We start from the raw sequence: 16,784 nt of genomic DNA, 5'->3' as shown, positions 1-16,784 counted from the left end.
CTAAATAAAAGCAAGTAATACTTTTACCATTGAGACACATTAATTTTTGTACATGGCCCTGCTTTTTAGCCCCTACTGTCTTATACAAATGAGGCCCCATATCCTGTGCATACTTCTTGGGCTCCCCCAGGTATTACCTCATACGTGAGAATGACAGGCTCTAGATTCTCGTAGACGATCTTCACCTCTGCTGCTCCTCGTTTCGCATGATCTATTGTATCTGCCAGCACTGCGCAGACTACTTGGCCCACACATATCACCTAAATAAACAGAACAATAAGAATGACATACGATCTGGTAGCATTGTTGGGCTGAATTTTCTGTTCTAAAGTATTGTGATGTGATTGTAAAGATATACTTATTATTAAGAAAAAGCAAAGAATAACAAAGGCTGATCAAGCTAAATGATCTGCTCCCTCACTTAAGGTCTATTGCGAGAGGAACTTTGGCTTATTTTAGTGAGCTAAGTCTTATATTAAATGACCCATTTAGACCCACCTAGACACCCACATTTACATGTGTGTTACACATGTAAATGTCTAGAATAATGGTGTACTAAGAAAAAGGGGGATGCCAACTTCCCAAAACTTGGAAAGTAGGAAACAACATAGTGAAGGAGACTCGGTGCCGAATCACTTTTATTGTATATCAAGACGGCAGCGTCGGGGGTCATTGTCCTCGTCTTCGGGGTCTTCCTCGTCATCTTCGTCCGTGTCATCTTCCTCTGCAGGTCGAGCCGGAGGGGTAGAAGTGTCTGTGGGGGGTGAAGGTGCGGTTTCTTCCGGGGGGGGTACGAGGTGCGCCTGCGTTGGTGGCTCTTACGGAACTTTGGGAGAAGGTGCCTAGGACTTTGCGTCATAAAATTCGTCGGCGGTCGTGTGTGGATATTTTTCACCTTATGGAGGGCAGAGTTCATAGGCGGGGTCATAAAAAATCAAAAAGGGATAGGAAAGAGGTTAAATCTTTTCCTGTGGCGCAGTCTATTATTAATTGGATGCGGGCCTTTTTGAGATTGGCGAGTGTTTGGGGGCGTGCTAATCCCCAAGAGTATGGCTTGTTGTTGTCTTATGCTGATTCGGTGCTTGACGCATATCAGCGGTTTGGAGGTTGGGCCTGGTTAAATTATGATGAGGCGTTTAGGGACAAAATGGAGGAAAATAAGTTTATGTCCTGGGGCACTCAGGACGTTAATTTGTGGCTTACATATATGGCTTCTAAGCCTATGGCAGGCCCGATGGGGCAGGCAGGAGTTGGTCCTGCAGGTAGTGGTCGGCCCTTTCGCGGGGGCGTTGGGGGTGGGGCGGCGGCGAGTTCCGTCGTTTATTGGAAATTTAACAAATCCGCTTGCCCCTTTACCGACTGTAAGTTTAGGCACGCCTGCTCTATATGCGGACAGACACATTCGGCACTTAAGTGTCCTAAGCGGGGTGGACTTGCTGCAGGGGGAGCCGGGAAGTGATTTTTGTTGGTCTTTGCCGACGCCGATACGTATTGCAGCCATGTGACCTTGGTTGCGTAGGTATCGTCTTCGTGAGACAGCTGTCTTTTTAGAAACAGGTTTTACATCTGGTTTTGTGATACCTTTTCATGGGCCCATCATTGGTGGGAGAGTTCAAAATGTGGTTTCTCAGTTACATGATATTGTTCGGGACAAATTGTTTGAAGAACTGCGTTTGGGTCGTATTGCTGGTCCTTTTCGGGACAGATGATTATATCTCCGTTGGCTGTGATTCCTAAGAAGGTTACCGGTCAGTTTTGTCTTATTCATAATTTGTCTCGACCTCTGGGTCGTTCGGTTAATGAGGGCATTCCGTGGGACCTTTGTTCAGTGCATCTTTGGACAGCGCTTTGCGACACATTGTTGCGGCCGGGCGGGGAGCGCTTTTAGCAAAGGTGGATATTGAATCGGCATTCCGGTTGTTGCCAATTCATCCACAGTCCTTTCCGTTATTAGGTTTTCGTTTCGACGGGTATTATTTTTACGATCGATGTTTGCTGATGGGCTGTTCGATTTCTTGTGCGTTCTTTGAAAAGTTCAGTTCATTCCTGCACTGGGTGTTGGTTCAGCAGGTGGGCGTAGGTTCTGTGGTCCACTATCTGGATGATTTTTTGTTTGTAGGTGCAGGTAACAGTTCTGATTGTGCACGATTGAAAATGACTTTTGAGGAGTTGTCTGCTGCTTTTGGGGTTCCATTAGCTATTGACAAGTCAGAGGGCCCGGTTTCCTCCCTCGTGTTTTAAGGGATTGAATTAGATGCAATAGCTATGGTTACTCGTCTTCCGGAGGCGAAGGTGCGTCAGTTGCTCGTGCTTATTGAGCACGTGCTTTCGGTCCCAAAAGCGACTTTGCACATGATTCAGTCCTTGTTAGGATCTCTTAATTTCGCTTGTCGTGTACTGCCTATGGGTCGGCCTTTTTCTCGTAGATTGGCAGCTGCTACTTCGGGAGTGCGGGATCGGAGGCATTTTCTGCGTCTCTCGGCAGGGGTGCGAGCGGATCTTCGCATTTGGGCCCATTTCCTGTGTGATTTTAATGGGACGGTTCCCATGCAGGCGCCCGATGTGTCCAGTGTAGATTTGGAATTGTATTCTAATGCAGCCGGTGGAGTGGGCTTTGGGCTATTCTGCGCTGGCGCTTGGTGTGCAGAGCGATGACCAGAGGAGTGGGTACGTTCAGGTATTACTAGAAACATTACTTTATTGGAATTGTTCCCACTCGTAGTTGCCTGTGAGTTGTGGGCGGATGTTTTACGTAATCGGCGGTTAGTGTTTTGGTGCGACAATTTTGGAGTGGTTGAGGTGGTGAATAGGCATGGCGGTGAATTCACTGATGCGTGAGTTGGTATTGCACTGCTTGTGGTTAAATCTGTATGTACGGGCGCGTCATGTTCCAGGTGTGCAAAATGGTATCGCTGATGCTTTGTCTCGTTTTAATTTTTTGCAGTTTCGTCGGTTGGCACCAGAAGCTCGAGCGGAAGGTTCAACGATGCCAGCGCATTTATGGAGCCTGGTCAGGAAGGAATCTGGGAGATGCTCCGAATGTCTGTAGCTGCTTCCATGTGGTCGCACTATTCTGCAGGTTTTCGGTCAGTGGCGGCTTTTTTGGCTGATAGGGGCTGGTGCCCGGGTGACGTGGCAGAAACTTCCTTTGCGGATTTCGTTTTGTCGTCGTTTCAGGCTCGGGTATCTCGGGGAGTTGTCCGCAGGCGTCTAGCGGGCTTTGAATTCTTTTGTAGAGCCTTAGGCTGGGCTTGTCCGGTTTCTGGTTTTTTGGTTCAGCATATGCTTAGAGCTATGCTTCGTGTTCGCCCTAGTCCTCCGGATTCCCGGTTGCTGATCATGCATGAGCTCCTTCTTCGCTTGCTTGATGCCTTGTCGGTGGTGGCCAGTTCGCCGTATGAGGCTTGTTTGTTTCAGGCTGCTTTTGCCACAGCGTTTTTTGGGGCTGAATTGTTGGTTTGTCCGTCGTCGCATCTAGGCCCTCGAGGGCTTTTGGTTCAGCATGTTATATTTCAGGGTGTGACCATTCGGCTTCACATTGTTAGTTCCAAGACTGATCAGTGTGCAGCTGGGCAATGGGTAGTACTGCATTCGGTGTCCAACTGTCGTTCGTGTCCGGTTACTCGGTTGCGGTCCTATCTTGCGGTCCGACCAGAAGGGGTTTCCATTTTGTTTGTGCATTCAAGGGACTCTCCTCTTACGCGTTATCAATTTCAAGCGGTTTTACGTTTGGCTTTGGTACGCTGTGGTGAGGACCCGGCAGCGTATGGGACTCATTCCTTTCGAATCGGAGCGGCCACGAGTGCTAACATGGCCGGTATGTCAGGGGAGGGTATTCAGAGGTTGGGTCCTTGGGTTTCGGATGCCTTCCGGGGCTATATTCGTCGGGGTGGTTCCGGTTCTCTGTCGGGCGGTCGGTGGGGGGCTCGGTAATTGGTGGGGGGGGGGGAAGCAGGGTTATTGTCTTGCTTATGGTCAGTTGTTGTTGTTTTTCTTTCAGCTTCCAGTGGCCACTGTTATTCCCTTTGGATTGTTGGTCATTCTTTTATTCACTGGGCGGCTGAACGAGCTGGTATTCGTCCTGGTGGTCGACATCTTGGGCTGGGTCATCGGGGTCTTCGTGTTTCCTGGTGGGGTCAAATATAGAAACATAGAAAGATGATGGCAGAAAAGGGCTACAGCCCATCAAGTCTGCCCATTCTTCTGACCCACCCCATCAAGTCTGAGTGCTAATGACCCAGTTCCTTAGCTCGACCCCCGTAGGGATCCCACATGGATGTCCCATTTATTCTTAAAGTCGAGCACGCTGGTGGCCTTGACCACCTGCACCGGAAGTCTGTTCCAGTGATCTACCACCCTTTCTGTGAAGAAATACTTCCTGGTGTCACCATTAAATTTCCCTCCTCTGAGTTTGAGCGGGTGCCCCCTTGTGACCGAGGGTCCCCTGGGGAGGAATATATCGCTTTCCGCCTCAACACGACCTGTGATGTACTTAAATGTCTCAATCATGTCTCCCCTTTCTCTACGCTCCTCAAGAGTGTAGAGCTGTAGTTTGCCTATTCTTTCTTCGTATGAGAGACTCTTGAGTCCGGAGACCATTCTAGTGGCCATTCGCTGGACCGATTCAGCTCGAAGCACATCTTTTTGGTAGTGTGGTCTCCAAAATTGCACACAGTATTCCAGGTGAGGTCTCACCATGGTTCTGTAAAGCGGCATTATGACTTCAGGTTTGCGGCTGATGAAGCCTCTATTGATACATCCCAACATTTGCCTTGCCTTGGATGAGGCCTGCTCCACTTGTTTGGCAGCCTTCCTGTCTGCACTGACGATTACTCCCAAGTCCCGTTCTTCTGAAGTCCTAGCTAGTGTTTCTCCGTTCAAGGTGTAAGTTCTGCATGGATTTCCGCAGCCAAGATGCATGACCTTACATTTCTTAGCGTTGAAGCCCAGCTGCCATTTCGAGGACCAGTTTTCCAACGTGATCAGATCCTGCGTCATACTATCCTTGAGATTGCTTTCACTTACTATATTACATAGTTTGGTGTCGTCGGCAAACAGTGTTACTTTACCCTGAAGCCCTCGGGTCAAGTCCCTTATGAATATGTTGAAAAGGGATGGTCCCAGGACTGAGCCCTGCAGTACTCCCCCTTCTGCTTCTATTCCTTTCTCTCCTCTCTTCTACCTTCCAAAGTATTTAGATCAATGCTGTATTGTTAAAATGTTTATTTTATTTTTATTTTTCCTCTAACTCTACTTTTCACTTCTCTATTACCCTCCAGGTACTTTAGTTAGATTGTGAGCCTTCGGGACAGTAAGGGAATTTTTCAAGTACCTTTCTTATTTCTAATCTTAATGTATATTTTCTGTAAACCGCTTAGAACCTAACGGATGTAGCGGTATATAAGAAATAAATTACATTACATTACTCCGCTAGTCACCTCCGACGTCTCAGAGAGGGTGCCCTTGACCACTACCCTCTGAAGTCTTCCACTCAGCCAATCACTGACCCATGCAGTTAGCTTCACGCCTAAGCCCATCGATTTCATCTTGTTTAATAGCCTACGGTGTGGGACACTGTCAAACGCTTTGCTGAAATCCAAGTATACTATGTCCAGAGACTCTCCAAGGTCTAGCTTTCCCGTCACCCAATCAAAGAAGCTGATAAGATTGGATTGGCATGACCTACCCCTAGTGAATCCATGTTGACAGGGATCCCTTAGGTCCCCCTCATCCAAAAATCGTGTCTAATTTACCTTTAAGAAGAGTTTACATGAGTTTACACACTATTGATGTGAGACTCACTGGTCGGTAATTTGCAGTCTCTGCTCTGCATCCCTTTTTGTGCAGAGGAACGATGTTAGCTGTTTTCCAGTCCAGGGGGACTCTCCCCATACTTAGGGAGAGATTGAAGAGCATGGCTAACGGTTTCACTAGAACATCGAAACCGTTAGCCATGCTCTTCAATCTCTCCCTAAGTACAGGGAGAGTCCCGCTGGACTAGAAAACAGCTAACGTCATTCCTCTGCATAAAAAGGGATGCAGAGCAGAGACTGCGAATTACCAACCAGTGAGTCTCACATCAATAGTGTGTAAACTCATGGAAACTCTTCTTAAAGGTAAATTAGACACGATTTTGGATGAGGGGGACCTAAGGGATCCCTGTCAACATGGATTCACTAGGGGTAGGTCATGACAATCCAATCTTATCAGCTTGAGGGAAGAACTCTTTCGCAACCCGATGCAAAATCATCGAGCAGAAGATCCCATCCTACGGCTGACAAATGCACCCCGTCACTGTGCAATATTCCATTGCAAGAAACATCCACCCACTCATGTAATAACTGCATCCCACCCTGACTCATTACCCACTTACCCACCTGCCGATTAAGCTTTGCCAACCCCCGTGTCCAGCGACGAGACGCCAAACAACAGGGGCGCGGTACAATATCTGACCAAACCAACAACACCCCCGGGAACCAATCCAGAACCACCCTCAAATCAACCCTAATAATGTTTACCAAGTCCTTCCCTGAACATACATCAACGCGGGATGCGATGGAGCCAGCTGCTGTTGTTGATGGAACGCCTGAGATCTCGGCCCCGTCATCCAGACATGCTTTTAATTCATTTAGGGGGGAATGATGTTGATGTATGTTCAGGGAAGGACTTGGTAAACATCATTAGGGTTGATTTGAGGGTGGTTCTGGATTGGTTCCCGGGGGTGTTGTTGGTTTGGTCAGATATTGTACCGCGCCCATGTTGTTTGGCGTCTCATCGCTGGACACGGGGGTTTGCGAAGCTTAATCGGCAGGTGGGTAAGTGGGTAATGAGTCAGGGTGGGATGCAGTTATTACATGAGTGGGTGGATGTTTCTTGCGATGGGATATTTCACAGTGACGGGGTGCATTTGTCAGCCGTAGGATGGGATCTTCTGCTCGATGATTTTGCATCGGGTTGCGAAAGAGTTCTTCCCTCACGGTGATAGTCGCAGCTCTCTTTATTGGGGGGGGGGCCTGTATGAATACAGACCTGTGGCTGGTCTCCCGATCTACTGGGTGCTGGGACTCATCCGGCGATGAGCGGAGGGACGGCTGGGAGCCGTGCCTTGGGGTCTACTGACCTGGTTAAAGGGGCATGAGGTCATGCCACCCCTCAGACTCTTGCTGTTCATGGCGGAGTCGGGGGCAATTTATTGATGATTACACCGGGTAGCTCGAGAGGAGCTGGCAGATCTTGTTATATGGAAGTTACTGTGTTAAGGATGTTCATTTAGGCAAATTTATTTAATTGCTGTTTTGATTAATAAATTGAGCTGCGGCTATATTCCAAATTTTGTGTGTGGACTCAGTTATTAGAACAAGGTATAGGGTGTGGGGGTGGATGTATGGGCGGTAATAGGTGCTATCCAGATCCCGCTGTTACAGTTTGTAAGGGAGAGAAGAGAAGCTATTGCCAAGAGGTGATATATGCTGAATAACACCTTTTGGTTTTTACAGCCCTTGATGCAGCTCTTATGAGGAGAAAATATGGCTGTGTCAGACTTTTTATGTTGTGAATACATTTTGCATTGGAGTTTGGACCTCTGTTCTGTCTACTGTGTTTTCGCACCCCTTTGCAGATGCATGCTAAACAATTTATATACACTGGGTTACAAAATAACACCCAGCATTTAGGCACAGAACTTTCCATTATTGGCACCAATCACATGTGTGCTAGTATTCTGTAAAATATATGCCCTATTGGTAACTAAATTTAGGTGCCAGCTTATAGAATTGCCTTTTATATCATCTCTTTAAGAATATAAAGGAGTCCCCAATCCTTCAGGTATATATATCAAAAGTATTTGAAAAAAGGGGACAATGAGATCCCTGAGGGATCTCACTTCTTACAGCAAGTTCCAACACGCTGGTAATTCCTAGTCTACTTAGTTTAACAATTTAAAGATCATGTTCTGTTAATTCAAAAATAGCCAAAAGATTAATCTGCATAAAAATTGCCTGTCCCTTACCTTTATCTCTTGACACAATTGAGTTATACTTGTCTCTGTACTGCACAAACTTCTAAAACTAGACTGTATAGAATGTAAAACATTAAAGTCAAGATTAAATTGTAATTGAGGGCCAGATTCTCTAAATGGCACCGTTGTCGGCGGCTGCCGATTGTGTGTTTAGTGAATCGTGCCTCCAGCAAAGGTAGGTGCCAGAAATGTAGGCCAGGGTTTTCAAGGCCTACATTCCCAACATCTACCTTTTAATATGAATCGTGCCTCTGGCGTTAACCATGCCTACATGGGCATTAGGCGCCGGTAGACAGCACCAGAGGTGTGATTGTGGCGCAGTTTTTTAGGCGCTGGTAGACGCCTTGAAATTTTTTTAAAGTAGCATTTTAAACGGTGCTTTTTTGTGTCTACCAAGACCTAAGTTAAGGCTCCATTTACAGAATCCGGGCCTGAGAGGCTTCCATTGCCTCTAATAACTTTACTAGGAATGGGTTGCTGAACACTGGCTCTCTCTCTCTATATATTTGTCTATCCTACTTTCACCTCTCACTCTCTCCTCGCTAACTGTCTCTATCCTCTGATTCCACTACTTTCTCTATCTCCTCACTTCCACAAAGAAACAATTCTCCATGTGTAGTGTTATATATACATTTTCAGCACATCAGGGGAATGTTGTTTCGCTACCATGGCTCCAAGTTGACATCATAGCTGATATTTTCCATGCATGGTAATACTGCAGACATTTTCCGTGGCATATTTTCATATAATGTTGTACCTTATCTTTGGCAAATAAATATTCTGGTCCAGGTAGTTCATTTATGCCTGGGACATCTTCAGCTGTTACAACATCCACCACCCCTGGGATTTTGAGGGCTTCTGTTTTGTCAATTGACCTGAGAAGATCATTTAAAAAATATCATGTAATGTCATACAGCAGAACTCCAATTTATTATTAATCTCACTTCCTTAATTCTATGACAAGATACTGTAAGCCTTGGGGGTAATTCTATAAATAAGCTCATATATAGATTCCTAAAAGGTACCTGGTATGATCCTACTTTCTTTTATAGAATACTAGCATAACCAGGTATTTCTGGTTGCATGAAAGTTACTATTAGAAATAGGCCTAACTACTGTAATACTATACCCCATACCATACCTTTCTTGTCTGAGTCACTCTCTCTTCATCATTCCCCCCACCCCCACTTGTAGGTGGGCCTCCCTTCCCACCTTCCTTTCTGGTCTGGGTCATTTTCTCTCTTCCTCCCCCCAACTTATGGGTCCAACATCCATCCATCTCTCCTCCCCTTCACCTTACAAGTTTAGTATCCATGTCCCTTCCTCTCCCCCTCCCCCCCTCGGTTCTGGCCTCCGATGGACCCCCTCACTCTGTAGAGCTGGAATCTCTTACCTGTGGTTCTCCCGAAGCAGCAGCAGCAGTCGGTCAGCAGAGGCAGCATTGTAAACAGGAAGCTTGTGGGCCAGCCCTGGCAAGGACTTTCCTCTGCTGCATTGGGTCAGGACCAGCTGCTGCTGCTGCATCGGCTGGAGGGAGAGAGGGGATTGTCGGGTCAGGAATGGCTGCTGCTCTGGGGGCTGGAGGGGGGATGATTTTTTTTTGCTGGCAATTTTTTTTTGCCGGTTGGTTGAGAGTACCGGTTAACTGGGATTCTACTGTAATCCTTTCTGTGAACCGTCTCTAGCCTTAACATCAGTTTGGGGATGATGTGGCATAGCAAGACAAAAGATTAGAATAGACATGTGTGAGATACACAAATGTACACCCTACCCATGCCCCACCCAGAGTCCACTAGTGAATGCACACCTTGCAAATAGAAGCTATCAGAGACTTATATAGAATAGCACACAGATACATATTTGGCATCTATTTATTTATTTTAATATCTATAGTCTGCTGTATTCTAGGAGGAATGAGACGGATTACAAACTATCTCATATTTAGAAAGATAGTCAAGGCAATTTTTTTAAAGAATATCTAAATCAGTGGTCTCAAACTCGCGGCCCAGGGGCCTCATGAGGCCCTCCAGGTACTATTTTGAGGCCCTTGGTATGTGTATCATAATCACAAAAGTAAAATAAAAGTTTCTTGATCAAATGTCTCTTTAGCTATAAATTACAATATTATTATTAAGACTTAGTCAAAAGGAAAGATTTATAAACTATAAAGAGTTTTACCTCAATCAAAATTATCATTTCTTTAAAAAGACATTAACTATTTTTTTTCTGAGGCCCTCCAAGTACCTACAAATCCAAAAAGTGGCCCTGCAAAGGGTTTGAATTTGAGACCACTGATCTAAACTGATTTGAATTTAGGAAGTATAAGTTAGAAATATATGAAAGGTTTTTATGTAATTCCTGGTTGTCTCTTGTTATCCAGTATATTAAATTTGTAATCCTCATAGAGCTGAGAGATTTACTGGCAGAATATAAGCACTGTATTGTATTATATTGTATTGTATTCAATATACACATACTGTATGTATGCATATAGGAGTTTATATGCTGGTATTCCAAACATTTAAATACATTACATTATAGAATTACATCCTATAGGGAGGAATTCAGTAAAAGTCGCTCAAAGTGAGGTATTGGGAGGATCTATTCCACACTAACCCCCTCTTTTACTAAGGTGCCCAAGCGTTTTTTAGTGCACGCTGCAGATTAGTGTGTGCTTCTCCCCCACGCTACGATCCTAAAACTAACGCCAGCTCAATGGTGGCGTTAGTATCAAGTGTGCGGGGCAATTGAGTGCGCGTTAAGCATACGCTAAAACCACTAGCGCAGCTTAGTAAAAGGAGCTCTAAGCCAGAACTCTGTAAAGAGTGCTTAGCACAGAACGATCTTTGCAGATTACTAGCTTATAGGAAATTTTACCCCTAACTTTGGGTGCAAGCATTTACACCTGCTAAAGGCTGGTGTAAATGCTTGTATCCAACTGATAAATAAAAAAGAAACCGACTATAATAGAAAACTGGCCTCTCGAGAGTAATCCTATATTTATATGGTACGCTCAGAGATATGAAACTCCTAAAGAGGGGAAGGTAACCCCCTCTTGTGTTTAAGAGTTTACCAGCCAGTCATAGCGAACTTTATATTGAGATTGCTCTCTGAGACCTGAAAATTCAATTTATATCTTTGACTGCTTTTAATATGTAATTCCGTTGTGTAAAGTCTTATACGTTGAAATTTGCATATAAAGAAATCACTGGAAGGCTAAATAGACTTCACTTATCTTTTGCACAAATGCACATATTCTAAAACATCAGAACTAATTTCTGGGAATGCCCCTCCTAGGGCCACATCCCTTTGTAGTTATACACTATGAAATTTAGGTGTGCATATTATAGAATAGGATGTAGGGCAGACTCCTAATTACTACCAATTAAGTACTTGTTAACTTCAGTAAATTGATTGTTATTACTTAACTGACTATTTTTATCATTGTGAGCCCAGATTTTGGCAGCCTGTACAGAATCTGGGGAGTATACACTGTATATCAAGGAGAAACCCTTAATAAAAAAGGGGCTTTGTATATATTATTGTATTGCAACTCATTGCTGTATTTAAGCTATAACATTTTAAAGGTTATAAAAGATAAGACAATTGCATATTGCTCTCTAATGCTCATAGAAAAATAGAAATAGACGGCAGATAAGGGCCACGGCCCATCTAGTCTGCCCACTCCAATGACCCTCCCCTACCTGTGAATAGATCCCACGTGTCTATCCCATTTGACCTTAAAATCAGGCACGCTGCTGGCTTCAGTGACCTGAAGTGGAAGACTATTCCAGCGATCAACCACCCTTTCAGTGAAAAAGAATTTCCTGGTGTCACCGTGCAGTTTCCCGCCCCTGATTTTCCACGGATGTCCCCTTGTTGCCATGGGACCCTTGAAAAAGAAGATATCTTCTTCCACCTCGATGCGGCCCATGAGATACTTGAACGTCTCGATCATGTCTCCCCTCTCTCTACGTTCCTCGAGTGAGTAGAGCTGTAACTTCCCTAGCCGCTCCTCGTATGGGAGATCCTTGAGTCCTGAGACCATCCTGGTGGCCATTCTCTGGACTGATTCCAGTCTCAGCACATCCTTGCGGTAATGCGGCCTCCAGAATTGCACACAGTACTCTAGGTGTGGTCTCACCATGAATCTATACAATGGCATAATGACTTCAGGTTTACGGCTGACGAAACTCCTGCGTATGCAACCTATGATTTGCCTTGCTTTGGATGAAGCTTGCTCCACTTGATTTGCAGACTTCATGTCTTCACTGACAATCACCCTAAGTCTTGTTCTGCTTCAGTTCTTGTTAGGATCTCGCCATTAAGGGTGTAAGTCTTGCATGGATTTTGGCTGTCCAGGTGCATGACTTTGCATTTTTTGGCATTGAAACTGAGTTGCTAGGATCTAGACCAGTGCTCCAGTAAAAGTAAAGACTGCTCATCATTATGATTTAGAGTATGAAGCTTAGTTAATAGTATTTCAATTGGAACTTTACTTAAAGCCCATTTAATATACTTACACAATCTTTGCATATGCCTGAGTGCTGGTCACAAAAAACAGGAAGAGTTCACAATCCACAGCAGGCATGTCATCACAGTAAACAGCTTCCCCAGTTGCTTGTTTAATGGCAGACACATGTACAGTGGGACGTCCAACGGGATCTTGAAAAGGTTGCTTTGGGTCTACATCCTGATTAAGAAACACAATACCAGCCTCAATATCATTGTGATGACACGGGCAAGCATTGGAGCCCTGGGGAAGACCTGTATACATACAACTGAGGCATCTTTCAGAGCAAACCAAAAAACACCTTTTAATTAGGACAGTAATGCAAAAAACAAAACAGAGTAGCCTAATGGTTAGCGCAGTAGGCAAAGAACTAGTGGTACCAGGTTCAATTTTCATTGCAGCTCCTTGTGACCTGAGCAAATCACTTAGCCCTCCATTGTCCTAGCACAGGGGTCAGCAAGCTGTGAGCCACATGCGGCTCTTCAGCCATGTGGCTCTCCAGGCCCCGACCCTTTAATCTCCCTTCCAACCCCCACGATTCGCTCCCCTCACCCAGGCCTACCAAGGTACCTGGTGGTCCAGCAGGGGTCTTCGTGACAGGAGTGCAGCCCTCTCGCTCCTGCCTCCTCGCGGCTGCCTTCTAATATGGCTGCTGAGACCTAGTGGCAGCTCGCGGCGCTACAGGAAATGCCGTGAGCAGCTGCGAAAGGTCGCAGCAGCCATTTTAGAAAGCAGCTGCATGGAGGCAGGAGCGAGAGGGCCGCGCACTTGCCACAAAGATCCCTGCTGGACCACCGGGTACCTTGTTAGGACGGGGAGAGGGGGATTGTGGGGTTGGGAGGGAGATTAAAGGGTCAGAGCCTGTAGAGGGGAGAGAACCTTGGTTATGGAATGGGAGGAGGGGGACAGGCAGGGGCGAAGGAGTGAGGGGTTGGATTGGTGTTGGTAGAGGTGATTTAGTGGGAGCAAGTTGCACTAGTCTAACCAGCAGGTGATAATAGTAGATGGATTTTGGTGATGTTATAAATAGGGCTGTACCAAATATTTGTATTCGATTCAGCCCGAATAGTGCCCCTAACATATTATTCATATTTGGCTGAATAATGATTTAAATTTTAATATGAATAATCCGGGTCTCTACTGTGCTAAATCCCACTGAAATAAACACTTGATCTCTAATTTCACATTGCTTCTTTTATTATGTTAAAGCTCAATGCCCATTATTCATATTTGGTATTCATATTTCGATGAACAGTATTTTTCATTATTTGTATTCACCCAAATAGTAGATATGCTATTCAGTACAGCTCAGCTCTAGTTATCAACAAAGAAATCTCATGTTTTAGCAAAGTTATGGATATGTGAGGAGAAGGAAGAAGAGGAGTTGAAGACAGAGGCTGTAACCTTGACAATAAGGACTAGTGACATGTGATCTTTTTGAAAATAGGTTCATAATTTCACATAATTAAACAGGCTCAAGAAAAATACATGGCGCAATTCATAGAAAATATCAGAGGCATAACTGTGGAATTCTTCATATCTATGGAAATCTGATCTTCTGTAAGTCTTGGCAAAAATCCACATTCCTGCAGGAACAAACCAGGACTAACAAAACAAAGTAGCAAACCCACCTACCCATACAAAGGACAACTGGTTAGGGAGCAACAGCTGGCAGCAAAATGGTAGTTTTCATATAAAGGAGGATGTGTGCATAGTGGAGTTAATTTTCTATGCAGTGAAAAACTTCCATACTCATGTTTAACTGAATATGACCGTTGGGGGGTATGTTGAAGGTGACCTTTGACCCTTCTGTTTCTGGATGACTAGGTCAGAGAGTGGGAAGTTAGAAATTCTGAGACATTGTCTCCTGGGAGGTGTCTCTAGAAAAGTGGCAGTAAACAAAATTTTTGTGGTCCATGTGTATTCCTTTTTTTTCATTTCCCATCCTGTCTAAGGTCATGGTGCTAAGTCCTTCAAGGTGAGAAAGACTTCTTGGGATCCCTACTTGAACTGATCAGATTTTGAAAGAAATCAAGGGTGATTTTCTGGAAGAAAGGGAAGTTAATCCCATCTTCCTACTCTGCTTAGAGAAATTATCTCAATTTTTTGGTAAAAAATGGACATTCCTGCTGAAGTCATGAAGAGAATTGTCAGAGCTATGCTTCAGAGTTATGGTCTAAGAGTAGTCCATAGAAGCTTATCACTGTTAAACAAAGGACTATGCTTTCAGAAACAGGCATTGTAGCAAGTACCAAGAAAATATTCTGTGAGGGAGTTTGAAGAGTAAGATTCACATTTTGAAAGCTGATGCTATGACCTGTGCTTATCTGGCTGCTCCCACCTACTGAGGAGCATTGGGCTGAAGCCTGAGGACTGATGTGGAAGAGTGCCAGAAGGGAGGGGTACTGGTATAGTCTTGTAGTGTTGGACATGGCTCCCTCTATGGCCGCACAGGTTTCACACCCTAAAAGCCAGGCTGCCTGACCACAGTGGAGTTGTGTTCCATTTACTAGTAAAAACCATTGTGATGTCCATTGGTTTATTGGATCCTGGTTTCATCTTACTTAACAGACCTAAAATTATGACCACTTACCAAGAACAACTTCTCCTACCCCACAAATGTGAGGACCTGTTGGCAACTCTTCCATTTAATTCCCTACTCAGATTTACAATGGGATTTATTTGAAATAGCCCAAATATTTGACATATTCTGTATCACTGACCTGGTAGATCTGTAAGCTCCTGTGTGCATTAGTTGGAAAATCTTCTATGGCACTGATATAATTTGCTGGCATTTCATGAACACTGGGCAGGTTCTAAAAAATAAAAAAAAATTCAGATTCATAAAAAAGAATAATGCTTCTCCCTCCAGTAGACATGCACATTGATTTTGGCATAAAGTTGCATATTACCGTAGTAGATCTCCAAATCTGAATTAACTATGTAAATATCCAATCATTAGTAAACTTGGTTTGTTTCCATTTATTTCTTATTTAGAAAAGATACTATAAAGAATGAATACAGTTAAAAACTGAACCAGAGGTATTAATAGAATGTATAAAATTAATCAGATCAAGATACAGTTATTGATTTCTTTCCACTCATTGTATCTGACCTAATAACTCAGCTGCCTGATTCCTTGTGATGATCTAGTGTTGTTCATACCTTATACTTCCATTGTGTTATTCTTGAAGAATTGATTAAGCTGTTAGGCACAGTACAGTCTATGTACCTTGAGAGCAGATGCAAACACATATTTGATTAACATACAACACTAGGTGTGCGCATAGAGTCATTTTTAGTGCCATGCCAGGTATACTGACACAAGTGCACAAGGCAAGAAAGAAAGTAATCAAAGCTATACCTAGCTCGTGAGCCAGTGAACTAGAGTGCAGTTATAAGTCACTGTTCAGATAGTTCCCAAAAACTTACGCAGAGGGATCTGTTTCTCCTCATTACTCTTTAATGAAACATTCATTAGTTGCAATATGATTGTTTCACTGCTCTAAATGCTCCATGTGTTTCATTGCTGAGTTGCTTTCCAGTAATGATATTTTTCTCCCATATATGGCTAGTTACTGCCATGGATGACTGAACAATCAAGGAGCAAATACCTACATGTTATAGGAACAATCTTTTCCTCTATACTCCTCCTCAGAAACTGATAACTTTATTTCATTAGCTTGTCTAGACCCAACTAGATGAAAGATGAAACATTCAGTTTAATTCAGGTCTCCTGCTGACATTGAAGCATTAGATAAACTTTGATTTCTTTCTGGAATTCAGTGTAATGCAAGCAACTGTAAGAGTAACATGACAACCTTTTCTATAAAGAAAATTTATAGATAAGGTTCCTTAAAACTCAGCCACTGCTTATTGCTCTGAAACATGTCAATAGTCAACTGTGCTGCCTTAAAATAACATCTTCTAGTACCCAGTGAACTCACTTCCTTTTCTTTATGATCACCACTGGCAGAGATGTCAGGCAGCACATTTTCTAGAGCTGATTAATGTGTGTGATGCAATGAATAAACCTTACACAATTACTCATGCATCATCTGAATGTCGTGAGGTCAAGGCGAGGTTCCAAGGAGATAACATGAATGTGAACCGATTCATTTTTTCTTCTGCTGCTACAACAGTTGATGAGAGGTTGAAACACTAAAGGTTAAGAGCTCTGGATCTCCTGGAAAGTGGAACTGAAGACTCAAAACTGGGTCTTCAGGTGTTGTGACCAACTATATTAAAAAAAAA

General features: G+C 44.0%; 1 protein-coding gene across 2 annotated transcripts in view; it reads right to left on the bottom strand.

Annotated features, from left to right (window-relative positions):
• LOC117360764 (aldehyde oxidase 1-like) overlaps positions 1-16,784 on the bottom strand; it is a 166,287-nt gene that overhangs the window by 83,197 nt on the left and 66,306 nt on the right. For both annotated transcript variants that reach the window (XM_033945089.1, XM_033945090.1), the window contains 4 exons: positions 15,254-15,346; positions 12,541-12,710; positions 8,775-8,892; positions 138-260 (listed from right to left, as the gene is read on the bottom strand). In XM_033945089.1, coding sequence (XP_033800980.1) covers positions 138-260; positions 8,775-8,892; positions 12,541-12,710; positions 15,254-15,346 — 504 coding nt within the window. The remainder of the gene's footprint in view (positions 1-137; positions 261-8,774; positions 8,893-12,540; positions 12,711-15,253; positions 15,347-16,784) is intronic.

Source organism: Geotrypetes seraphini, chromosome 5, assembly GCF_902459505.1.
Source record: "Geotrypetes seraphini chromosome 5, aGeoSer1.1, whole genome shotgun sequence".
NCBI lineage: Eukaryota > Metazoa > Chordata > Amphibia > Gymnophiona > Dermophiidae > Geotrypetes > Geotrypetes seraphini.
The sequence above is the reverse complement of the archived record's forward strand: the minus strand, read 5'-3'. Positions and strand labels throughout refer to the sequence as shown.